The following is a 12923-nucleotide window of genomic DNA, read 5'->3' on the forward strand; positions in this document are numbered from 1 at the left end:
GAGTATACCAACTTTGAAAAACTGTGGTAAAATGTACATGACATTAAAAAATGACCATCTTAAGCATTTTAAGTTCAGTGGCATTAAGTACATTCACATCATTGTGTAAGCTTCACCACCATCTGCCTCGAGAACTTTCTCATCTTCCCAAACTAACTCTCTGCACCCATTAAACGTGAACTCCTCATTCCCTCCTCCCCTCAGCCCTGGCAACCATCATTCTACTCTCTGTCTTCTTAGACAATTCTAGGTACTTTATGTAAGTGGAATCAGATAGTATTTGTCCTTCTGTGTTTGGTTTATCTCACTTAGCATGTTTTCAAGGTTCATCCATATTGTTGCACGTGTCAGAACTGGCTTTCTTTTGAAGGCAGGATTATATTCCATTCTACTTACATACCACCTTCGTTTACCATTCACTACTGACAGACAGTGGGGTTGCTTCCACCTTTTGGCGATTGTGAATAATGCTGCTATAAGCACAGGTGTGCAGGTATCTCCCTGAATTCCTGCTTCCAGTTCCTTTGGGGGTGTGTATCTAGAAATGGAATTGCTGGATCATGTGGAAATTTTTGGTTTAACTTTTTGAGGAACCACCATACTATCTTCCACAGCACTGTACCATTTTACATCCCCACCAGCGATGCACAATGATTTTAATTTCTCCACATCCTTACCAACTCTGGTTATTTCCCATTTTTTTGTTTTTGGGGGTATTTTGTTTGGTTGTTTTTTTGTTGTTATTGTTGTTCGGGTGGTTTTTTTTTTTGTTTTTTGTTTTGTTTTGATTTGGGGTTTTTTTGGTGTTTTTGTTTTGTTTTTGTTTTTGTTTTTGTTTTTTGTAATAACTATGTATCTCACTGTGATTTTGATTTTCAAATTTCCCTAACAATTAAAGATTCTGTCTGGTGTCTTAACTTTGAAAGTAGTGTGCCTCAAACTGGAAATCCTTGGGTTCTTCAATTGAGAAATTCTATCATAACGAGTACATTTTTCATATCATTAGCAGCACCTAAAAGAATGGTGACAATCATTAAAGTCAAGGTCCATCAAATGTGCATGCTATCTCTCACTCAGAGTGATTTCTTTAAAATTTTAAGTTGTCACAAAAGATCCCTAACTCAGTTCAGGGGGTGTAGTGCTAAAGAGCAAGCTATGAACTCACTTGACAGTGAGCAGTACTCTGTTCCACTTAACAAGTTAGCATTACCTGTGTTAGAATGACTCTTAAGATTTATTTTTCTTAAGACAAAAATACCACACTCATTTAACTCCCATGCATTGTTTTTTAGAGTAAGATATTGCTAAATATCTAACAGTGTAAATTCAGAAATTTTGTGACTCTATGCCAAAATGAATGGCAGGCATTATTTTAAAGAAGTGAAAAATAAATCTAATTGTTCCTCTGGTAATGTGTTACTAAAGCAAATAGTGTGTAGTTAAATCTTTTGCAAACCAGGCAACATTTATGAACTTTCTGATAACACCCCTTTTTCTCATTTCTTTAGTTTATCTTTCATGTAACCAAAAACAATACATGGAGGCTACAATTGTCACAACTCCAACAAGGTCATCCACTCAAGAATCAGGAATGGGATCCAAGTCTTTAGCATTTGCCAACAGAGAAAGAAGCTGATAATTCGGTCATAAAACCTCAGGAGCTGACATATTAATTAAGTCACATGAATATGAATATGTGACTTAATAAGTTACAATATGAAGTTGTTATGACTCCTGAAGATATTAAGGTCTATCTACAATTTTACTTTAGAAATCTGTATCATAGGGACACCCAGGTGCCTCAGTGGTTGAGCATCTGCCTTTGGCTCACATCATGATCCTGGGGTCCTAGGATCGAGTTCTGCATTGGGCTCCCCACAGGGAGCTTGTTTCTCTCTCCCTCTGCCTGTGTCTCTGCCTCTCTCTCTCATGAATAAATAAATAAAATCTTAAAAAAAAAAAGAAAGAAATCTGTATCATGGAATTTACATTTTTACAGAAGTGAAACAAAGCAGTCAAAAGGTCTGTTTACTGACCATCATCTTTTAATCAGGCTGTGAAAAAAAAGCAGAGAGAAATGTGGGAACAAAGCATGGATTCACAGTGCAATTATCCAGTCAGAGCCTAATTCCTGCTGAGGCCTGGGTGTGCAAGAGGGAACAAAGGAGGGCCCTGTAAACATTAGCAGGCAAGGAAAATGAAAGAGAAGAGGAGCAAGAGGAAGAAAACAGCCAGGGGTCCCTGCCCTCATGGAGTGTATTATCTAGAAATTAACTAGTAGCTGGATAATGGTTGGCTTTTTCATGGAAACATACAGATTCTGACAAGGAAAAAAAGTCATCTGAAGGCATAGCCAAGCTCTAGAGCTGAATGTTGGTAAGACCCAGGAAACAAGGGTGAAGTGTTGGAGGAAAGGCTAGATAACTTTACAAGGGAAAGATCAGCTGTCAATACCTACACAGGTTAGCCTCATTACTAGTGGAACAACCAGCCCTGGGAGCAACAGAGGTAGCCACGATCGCAGATCACGTGATCTGGTCAAAAATTATTTAACTGGAATTTAATTAAGTCTTTACAGTTGAGTTTAATTTATAGGAATTAGGGGGCATAAAAGAACATGTTAACATGACCACAATGAAACAATCCAACAAATCTAGATGGTGGCAAATTCTACAAGACAAGTGGCCTAGACTATTTAAAAACTCAATCTCCTTAAAAAAAAAAAAAAAAGGCAGAGAGAAATTCAAAATAGAAGAGATTTAAGAAGTCTAATGATCAGGTTTTTCTGGATCCTGGTTTGTAAAAGAAAAACAGCTACAGAAGACGTTGGTGAATAAGTTGGGAAAATTCAATACAGACAGTAAAATAGTTATTATTAGGAAATTGCTCGGGATCCCTGGGTGGCGCAGCGGTTTGGCGCCTACCTTTGGCCCAGGGTGCGATCCTGGAGACCAGGGATTGAATCCCACGTCGGGCTCCCAGTGCATGGAGCCTGCTTCTCCCTCTGCCTGTGTCTCTGCCTCTCTCTCTCTCTCTCTCTCGTGTGTGTGGACTATCGTAAATAAATAAAAAATTAAAAAAAAAAAGGAAATAGCTGTTAATTTTGTTGGGGCTGCTAATAGCATGGTGCCCATTCAGGACAAATCTCTATTTTTTGAAGATACAAAAAACTTATATTGGTACAATATCACAATGACTGCCATTCATGTGGAAACTGGGAAGATGAAATCAACATTGCAAAATGTTTAACAATCTCTGAGTTCCGGAGGTGGTACATGCATGTTCATTGTAGTGTGGTTTCTACATATTAAAAATGTGCATAACAGAAAGGCTCAATAAATAAACAAATCTGAGAGATTTTTTCAGATATAAGCAAAATGCACTTTCTAAAAAACTGAAAGCATGACAAAAATTTGATACTAGACATTTCAGAGTACCAATTAGTTTGTGTAATCTTAATTTGGAAGCTTATCTAAAAATGCTAGAAATTACCTTGAGGCCTATAACTATGTGTACATGCCTATTTTTGAGATATGCCTTTAAAGACCTTAAACTGACATGTTCCCTGGAATTCCTCACGTTGGCTCAACTCAACCTAAAGCAAAAGAGTTCCCTTCAGAGTGAAGTCAAATGTGACACATGCAAGATAAATGATAGTCTAACATGAATCTGAAATCTATATGTAAAACGTCCAGCTGTTAGTTTGCCTCTGAACTCATATAATACCACATTCCTGATGGTGAAAATGGCTATATTTTTTCCCTCAAAAAAGGAAAATAAACAGAAAAAGTGTTGGGAAAACCAAAATCTCCTGCAGACACATTCTCACCATTGAAATAAAAACAAAGATCAGGCAGGCCAAAAGGGGCACTCTTTTTTTCTTTAGGGAGACTTATGGAGAGACTTTTTCTTTAGGGAGAAATATGAAGACGTGACCTATTACTTCAAGACACAGGGCTGAAAACAATTGAAAGTGTTGTTTTACTCAAATAGATACTATGAACCGAAACGTGGGAAAAAAATTTTTCTAAGCTTCGCATTTTGCTACCTGGTTTACTGTTATTATTAGAGAACAGAAGTTCTTTGTACGTGAATATACACAGCATTGCCTTGTCTTCTACCTAAAATCCTGCACATTTTTAAAACTATCACTTATTCAAAGAATTTTAATTATTCGCCATTAAATTTCCACAATGCCTATTTCAATCCTACGGGACATATTTCAACTGTTTGTCTCTTTCAGCTGATATTTAACATGATATTGGTGAGTTCTAATGTGAGAGAAATTGAATGGAAATAAATGAGAATATCATGCCATGGCTTCTCTGGAGAACTCAAATGGGAAATGTTGACAATAGCTCCAAAATACCTGCTGTCTCTCTTTTCCTTCTATCCACTCAGATTTCTTTCCTTTTCCTTCCTTTTCCCAGAAATATCGAGACAAGCAGGACCCAGATCGTGTTTCTCTCCATTCTCCTATGTGGTCTTGAAGCAAAGCAAGAGGACACAGGTGTGGCCGGAGTCAATTATACCTTGCCTTTGCCGGCTCACACTAAAGGCTTGCTCACAGTAGTACTGGATCTCTCCAGCTTACTCTCAACCTCACAGACAGCATAGCATGCTAGGGCAGAAGCATAGCCAAAAAGGCTTCACATTAGCCCTGTTATTTCCTAGCCTTATTTTCTATATACAACCCTTAAGCAATAACTTTGTGCAGTGATAATAGCAAAACAATAACCTCATAAGGAACGGTGATTTTGGTTCCCTCACCCCCGGGGTGTCTGATGACATGCAGCACACAGCCTGACATAGACTCCTGAACAGTTGGGCATGCCCTGCTGACACAGCTTCAGAGAATATCAAACCACATGGAAACAATTTCACTCATCTTCTCATAGACACCTGGGAATGATAAATGTGGCAAGAAATGATACTATGAACTACTTCTGCACATCACTGGAATTCACCTGGTGGAAAAACAGTGTGACTAGAGTGCAAGCATGCTCAGAAACAAGCAGACTTTCCTGAAGGTCATCAGAAAAGTACAACTCAGTAACCCATAGACATTCTTCAATGGTTCCAGCTGACCTACCTGTCTTAAGTCCAGAGTGATTGTGACCCAGTGATATTCTCTCCCATTTTGAATACTGGGACTTTGCCACCAGTTATTGGTCCCATCGATTGCATTTGAGATTGGATGGCGTTCTGTCAAAAGAAAACATACAAGTGTGCCTCTCAGTTCTTGGTTTAAAGTTTTTGACTTCCAAACTGCAAGGCTAGTGGAAATGAATAACAGAGAAGGGGAATACAGTATCCATAACTCCTAATAGAAGTCTTCAGCCATCATTTCAAGAAGTATCAAGGGTACTTCTGAATAGGAGCAACACTTACCTTTGGGGTTGGCACTGTTGGCATCACAGATCCGGCACTGCGCGTTGCGCACGGGGCGACCGGGCACGTGCTCTACAAGCTTGCAGGACATCTCGGGCCCCTGCTCACCACAGGTGGCATTGGTGCTGATGTGCGCATTGCTGGCAAGATTGAGAATGGCAGGAAACAGCCCTGAAAATCAAGATTCACCAAATCAGCTTAGCTGCTTGAAATTAAAAGAACATGATTATGTCATCTTACTCTGCAGGTGCATCAAAAAGATTTTTAAGTCTACGCACCCAATGAAAGAAGCTTTACACAGAAGCAGTATATATAGCACTTTCATTTCTATGAAACTCTAGGACAAGCAAGACTCATCTACCAGGAGAAACTCAGAACAACAGTTGCAAGGAGTGGGGATTGGCTATGAGAAGACATGAGGGGCTTTTCGGGGGTAATGTCACATTCTAAATCTCAATAAAGGTTTGGATTACCCAGACATATGCTGTTATGAAAAATCATAGAATACACAAATCTACAGTTTGGGTAGATTTGAGTATTTTGCAGTATGTGCATTTTATCTTGAAAACAAAAAAAGAACTACAAACAAATATTGACGTAAATGCTTAAAAGTTTAGGAGAAAAGGGTATGGGTGTCTAAACTCACTTTTAAATGCATCAAAAAATAAGCTGGGTTGATGCAACAGGGATACACAGGTTGTACAGAAAGAATCAAATGTTCATTGTAGGGTCTAGGTGGGAGGAGAGATGATTCATTGTACAATTCTTTCCACTTTTCTGATTTGAAATCTTATAATAAAATGTTGGCGGGGGCACCTGTGTGGCTGTGGGTTAAGCATCTGCCTTCAGCTCAGGTCATGATCCCAGGGCCCTGGGATCCAGCCCCAAATTAAGCTCCCTACTCAGTGGGGAGTCTGCTTCTCCCTCTCTCTCTTCCCCTCCCCCCACTGGTGCATTATATCTCTCTCTCTTTCTAATAAATATATAAAAATCTTCAAAAAAAAGTTGGGAAAATAGGTTTTAAGACAAGTTTCAAATAATCCAATGCATGTATCTGCCAATGAAATTCAAACATCTTTCACTTAAAGGAAGGGCATCCATTCTCTGCTCACTTTATTCACATTGCCTCTGCTAGTACTCACAAGCTCTTTCCTATAATTATCTAGGATTTTTTTTCTTCCTCTCCTCTTCCATCACTGCCTGTTTATGTTGGTGAATACAACTTTATTTTTTTAAGATTTTATTTATTTATTCATGAGAAACACAGAGAGAGGCAGAGACATAGGCAGAAGGAGAAGCAGGCTCCTCCCAGGGATCCTGATGTGGGACTCGATCCCTGAACTGGGATCACACCCTGAGCCAAAAAGGCAGATGCTCAACCTCTGAGTGACCCAGGCATCCCAACGATTTTTATCTTTAAGCAAGTGGTCCAAACTATTCAGAAAACAATTTTCGATGACTGTGACAAGCATAACTCCTTTAGGTTCTTTAGAACTTTCGTTTTATCTTGGTAAAAGAAGATAATAACTGTAAAGATTCCATAAAGATCTATAAATGATGGTGTATGTGACACTGGAGAGGCATTCTACCTAAATGGACATTGTGGACGGAGAGAATGCATTGAAAAGGGGTTGTCTTAGCTACGTGGGGTTTCTCTAATTGACTCAAATTTGATCTTCTAAGATCACAGAAGATAATCTTTTCTTTATAAAGAACATAGATCAATGGTATCTCTGCAATGTTTCTATTCCAGTGAAATCTGAAAAAGCACGATGTAATCTTAGTAATATAGAAGGAATTTGTCTTCAATTTTTATTTTTTAGGTACTGCCTAATGTTTCCAATGATATTTTCTGTTACAAACATTTAAATAATTGAAATTACAAAATAAAAATGTTTTTTATAAGTTACTGCACTTAAAAAAAACTTATGTATCTATTTAAGAACCAACATTTTAGATAGTCTGCCAAAGACTTTCCACATAAAACAGACCTATTAGTAGTGTTCTATCCTAGGAGAATAACCCTGTTCAACTCAATAGGCCCTTAGTCTCTCAATAAAAAATAGTTACTGAATATTTGTGTTCTAGAGCATTCTTCCTATGAAACACAGCATACACTTACATCATATATAATATTTAATATATTATGTATATTTTCACTTTGAACTTAAAGTTCAAACCAAGTTCACTTGATTGTTTTCATATTCCTTTAAAGGGAATTCTTCTTTAATTGAAAAGGCTTTATGAAGAAATAGCTGAATCATTATGTATAATTATGCAGTTCCCCAGAGGATTATTTTTATCAACCAGTGGTTCAACACTTATATTTTATATATCGATCCAGTTTCTAACATGACATGGAATTCTTGGGAGTGGTACTTTGATGGCAGGAGGAGCTGCTAATTATTCTGTTTGGTACTGAGGTTAATACTAATTTCCTCCATCCTTTAGGACCATGCTATTCTAGTAATCTGGTTTGAAAGTATATTATGAGCCAATGACTTAAAATACAATATGGTTTTAAATTTTGGTGTTTTATCCTTATAGCTAAAATGATGTTTTTCTGGCTCTACAGTACTTGTATGTATTTAGATTTCTACTACAACCAACTCTATCTACTCCCTTTGCACAGATTAGCCAAGCGGGAAAAAGAAACCAAGGTCATGGGAATTGATTTAGCAAAGCATTTCTCTTTCAACAAATACTTTACATGGTAGCCTAACAGATGTTTTCACTTCTTTACTCTCCCTGTCCAGTTGACATCAACGGAACTCCTGCTTCCTGCCCAGGGGTTGCTCCCACTCTGGAGAACCTCAATAGCCTTGAGTTACTGAGGGCAGCTGGGAGTGGAGAGGGCACCTGCTCCCTGGACTCAGGAGTCTCTGCCCTGAGTCACTGAGAAAAAGAAACTCAAAACTTCTTAAACTTAGCATAATTTGGTTGAAGAATATCTCAATTCTAGCAATCAGCAGCAGGTAGGCCTTTGTACTAGATAGGCTTTGATGAACTTCTACATCTTCTTACCTTGCTGGTATCCTAAATATCTTTTACTAAAGAGAAAAATAAATCCCTTCATCAGCATGGCTGAGTAGGAAAACCTTTAAATAGCTAACGTCATAAAAATATCCTGGTTGTCTTTCACTAAAACTGAATCTTTCTTCTCAGATAAGCTAATGGTTGGGGAAAAAAAATGATGTACTAAACATTATTCCTTACATAATACATTTACTCTCACTCCACAGTTAAAGAATAATTACAATTCCCTGTTGCACATGGACCGTATCTGCTAGAAGATGAAAGAAAGGTAGAAATGCACACCAGAAAAAGCATGTGCTAAAAATAATTAAAAAAAAAAAAAGCACTTCAGGTCGCTGAATCATTTCAAAGACCACTGAAATATTTCAATACAGGGAAACTACCAGAGCTTCAAATCGTAAGAGGGACAGGAAATCAAAGGGTAAGAAAGGGCATTGGGATACAGAACTTAGCAAGAACAAACGTTAGATTTGATGCATAAAAATCAAAGGCAGAATGAAAGCCACATCGGGATATCTATGTGGCACGGTTTCCCCACTGTCTCACTATGTGCTTAGTAAATTAGACTCTACATTTTTGTCGAGAGATATTATTTACTTTAGTCAGTGTAACTGTAATACTAATCTGTAATTTTCCCTCATTCAGGACACACAATGGACTCATTCCTCTATGCCTGTATTTAGCCAGTAGCTAAAGACTTCATGAGGCCAAACTCCATTGAGCATGAAATAAATTCCTTCTCATTCACCAATAGTTTCTTTTTTTTTTTTTTTAATCCCCTTTCTTTACAGCCTGAGTACATTTGGCCTTCTTAACTGCATTTCAGGACCATGTTAATCTACTGGAAATTCTCTTATTAATATGAGGTAAAAAAAAAAAAGTGCCATAAGGCTGGCAGCCAACAATGCCACTACACATAATTACCAACGTTTTCATCTGAGAGACTTCCAGATATTTCAATAATTCACATTTTGATGTTTCTAGATTTTTTTTTCTCAGCAGAAAATATTTTTGCTGCCTTAAAACTGGAGTATCTAAAATGATGACTACCCCCTAAAGCCAATGGCAACAACTTTTTCATCAATATTTCTCAGTCAAATAATTCAGGGTTAATGGTTGACAGCCTTAATGCATTTGTATATAAGGGAAGCATGAATTTTTCTAATGAGACTTTTTGTCTGTTTGGGGGGAAAAACATTTTTGAGTTTTACAAAATATTAGTATATAATATTATACTAATCCATACTCAAAATCAATATGATATTCTGAAAAGAAAAAGACCCGCAATACTTGGCAAAGGGATCTATGGCAACATTTTCAGATCATTTTATTCCCCAGAAGAGATTTAAAAATTATGAATACTTTACGGGATTGAATAATCAAAGTGGCTACTGCTGTCAGGAGGCCTTATTTTGAAAAATAATCAAATCCACTTATTCAATCATAGAGAAATTTGGAAAAATAAGAATGTAAGTTTCTGAATTAAGAAATTTGTGATTTTTAAAAAAATATTCAAATCCATTTTCTTCTCCATTTGCCCACCTCTCACTTCCCTAATCTTGCCCATTACCCAATTAACCATCTTAAATAGATTAGAGAAGGCTAGTGTTAGAAATAAACTACCCTGTTTGCTAGTACTTTCTGTTGAAGGATAGTAGTTGCCTGGTTGAACGATAAAAACAGCACTCCTTTACAGCTACAAATGGCATTATTCAAAGAAAAACCCTGGAAGCACTTAACACTATTCCAGGATTATAACATCAAGGTATTCTAATAAATTAATATTCAAAGTTAATAGTATGAAAGTATTCTAATGACTTACTTTTTAGGAAGATACATGAAGTCACATTTAGTAATGTACCCACATGAGTCCAAAAAAGCAAATGAGAATGTTTGATCGAGTTTAATAAACTTTCAGCGAGAATCTCTTAGGTGCAAAGCACTATGCCAGGAGCATCTCCCTTGAGACAACAGGTTGAATGAACTGGGCCATTCCTAACCCCGGGGCTCTCCCAATCAGAAGGGAAAGAGAGGTATCTACTCACAGATTCTAGTGAGAATAATATTGAAAATGCCGCAATGTTTGAAAACATATTGGAGGAGAGGATCTAGAACAAGAAATGCGGTTAGGGATAACCCAGGCAGACAGATGAGGCAAAGGCAGGTCTAAAATCCTTTCATGGCTCTTCTTGTTGGTCTTCAAATCAGTTTCAATTTCCTTTCCTTTGCACATTTCATATAACCTGTCACCCCTACTCAGCCTTGAAGCTAAGCCCTGATCTTTCCTGAATTCTGGGCTAATGTAAATGTTCCTATTTTGTCCTTCCTTCATCAGCGCGCCCCATTTGCACTTAGCATGTAGGCCAACTCCCTGCCCCCTCCCAGTTTTCTCCCCTCACTATCCTGCTCCGAAAAATAAAAACAAGTCTGAGTCTATGAGTTACTTTGGGGCAGAAGTTATCCTAAGTTAGCCTCTGGCTCATGTGAATGCCCAATAAAGACTGAATGAAGAATAAATAAATGAATGAAACATAAATGAAAGAATGTTCTCTTGTGCCTGGATCACTACCAAATGCTCAGGACCAGAAGCCTAAATCTAGACTCTTCTCCTATATGTCTTCAGGCAAATTAACCTCTCAGAGCCTCTATTTCTTCAACTATTAAATTAATATTATTATGAGCCCTTTTTCTTCTAAATTATTGTGGTTCTGGAATTTTACCTTGATAGACTATCAGGTAAACAGGTCCACCATTTGGAAAATGAAGTGAGAAAAACTTTTCTCCATTCAATGTACAAGAAAGGCAAAGAGAAGGTATTTGGTCATTCTTTTATCTTTTTGGATAAAAGAACGAAATAGAAATATAAAATGACTGACTTCCTTCCTTCCTTCCTTCCTTCCTTCCTTCCTTCCTTCTTTCTCTGCTTCTTCAGGAGTCAATCCTCAGAGCTTCTGGCTCTCAAGAGTAGGAGAGAAACAAATGATGTTTCATACAACCTTCATCATAAGCCAGAGAACCCTCAGAGGTTAGCTTTGCTTCTGATCTATGCTTATGGCAATAGCGCTTCCCTGACTCTTGCCTACTTCCCAGTGTACAAATTTACATCACAAGCAATTCTTCCAAAACAATAAGTTCTATTTAATATGGCATATTTAATGGGGCAGTTAAACATCCACACTCTTGATTTTGGCTCAGGTCATAGTCTTGGAGTGATGGGATTGAGCCCCATATCAGGCTCTGTGCTGGGCATGGTTAAGATTTTCTCTGCCCTTCCCCCTTCTCTCTTTATATAAATAAATAAATAAATAAATAAATAAATAAATAAATAAGAAAGAAAGAAAGAAAGAAAGAAAGAAAGAAAGAAAGAAAGAAAGAAAGGGACACCCAGGTGGCTCAGTTGGTTAAGGCTCCAACTCTTGATTTTGATTCAGGTCATGATCTCAAGGTACTGGGATCGAGCCCTGCGTAGGGGCTCCTCACTCAGCAGGGAATCTGCTTCTAATTCTCTTCCTCTCCGTACCCCTCTCCCCCTGCTGTGTCCTCCCTCCCTCCCCCCCTCTCTCTCTCTCAAAATAAATAAATTTTCTCAAATATGATTACACTTACATGGTTAATATTTCATGTATTTGAGCCACTGTTTCTCTGATTACATTTTAGATGAAGTAGCACATTTGCATTTAAAGGTCACTGAGTCTGGACAGTCTCTACCTTTAAATAGAAGAGACGCATTCAGGCCAGAGTGATGTGCATCAGGAAGGAGGCATGGAGAAAATCTAGACCCTCCAAGGCAGGGACTCACTTCACAGAAGGCTAAGCAGGACTGCTCACTCTATTCACACCTGACCCCCTTCCCTCCCATCATGCCTCCTCCCTCTCTTCTTCTCTGATTGTTCCTTCTGACATTGCTTTTGCAACACTATGTGGTTATAAATCCCTGTAAGTTAGGGGCCCTTTTGTAAATCACAATCTTCTCTCGTTGTCCTAAGAGATGACAAGGGAAGATGTCTCAGAGGAGGTGATATTTGAACAGTCACACACAAAAAAGGAAGAGTTAGCCATGGAGGGGCAGCACAATATTTTAGTATATTTGGTTTTCTTTGTAACATATTTTTTACACACCAAAAACATGCTAGGAGCAGGTCCGTGAGCTTTGCCAAAGGGGCCCACTGGTACCAAAAAGTCAAGAACCCAGGAAGGGAAAGTGCTCAGACTAAAGTATTGTGAATCGACTGTCTCCTTTCCCCCACCTCTGCTTCCAGGAATCTAGTTCATCCCTGGACAAAGGCAGCCAGAGAGCCCCTGATCTTCTGATCCAGGCAGGTTGTGAAGGAGAGTGAGAGGGGCCCTGGCCAAGCCAAGAGTTAATGTCCTGCTCAGGCGAAGTCTCCAGTGACCTGACCAGGGGGGCCGGGTATAGCACTGCCTCCAGCTCAGGGCACAGAGTGCAAAACAAGCTCTTACTGTCATCCAGATTGCCTGAGCCAGAAGATGAGATG

The 12923-nt window shown here is 38.4% G+C and overlaps 1 protein-coding gene across 1 annotated transcript in view; it reads right to left on the reverse strand.

The window, feature by feature from the left end:
• LAMA1 (laminin subunit alpha 1) overlaps positions 1–12923 on the reverse strand; it is a 159723-nt gene that overhangs the window by 127503 nt on the left and 19297 nt on the right. The window contains exons 2-3 of the mRNA XM_055324601.1: positions 5392–5562; positions 5093–5205 (exon numbers count right to left, since the gene is read on the reverse strand). Of these exons, the coding sequence (XP_055180576.1) occupies positions 5093–5205; positions 5392–5562 (284 nt within the window). The remainder of the gene's footprint in view (positions 1–5092; positions 5206–5391; positions 5563–12923) is intronic.

Source organism: Nyctereutes procyonoides, unplaced genomic scaffold, assembly GCF_905146905.1.
Source record: "Nyctereutes procyonoides isolate TBG_1078 unplaced genomic scaffold, NYPRO_anot_genome, whole genome shotgun sequence".
NCBI lineage: Eukaryota > Metazoa > Chordata > Mammalia > Carnivora > Canidae > Nyctereutes > Nyctereutes procyonoides.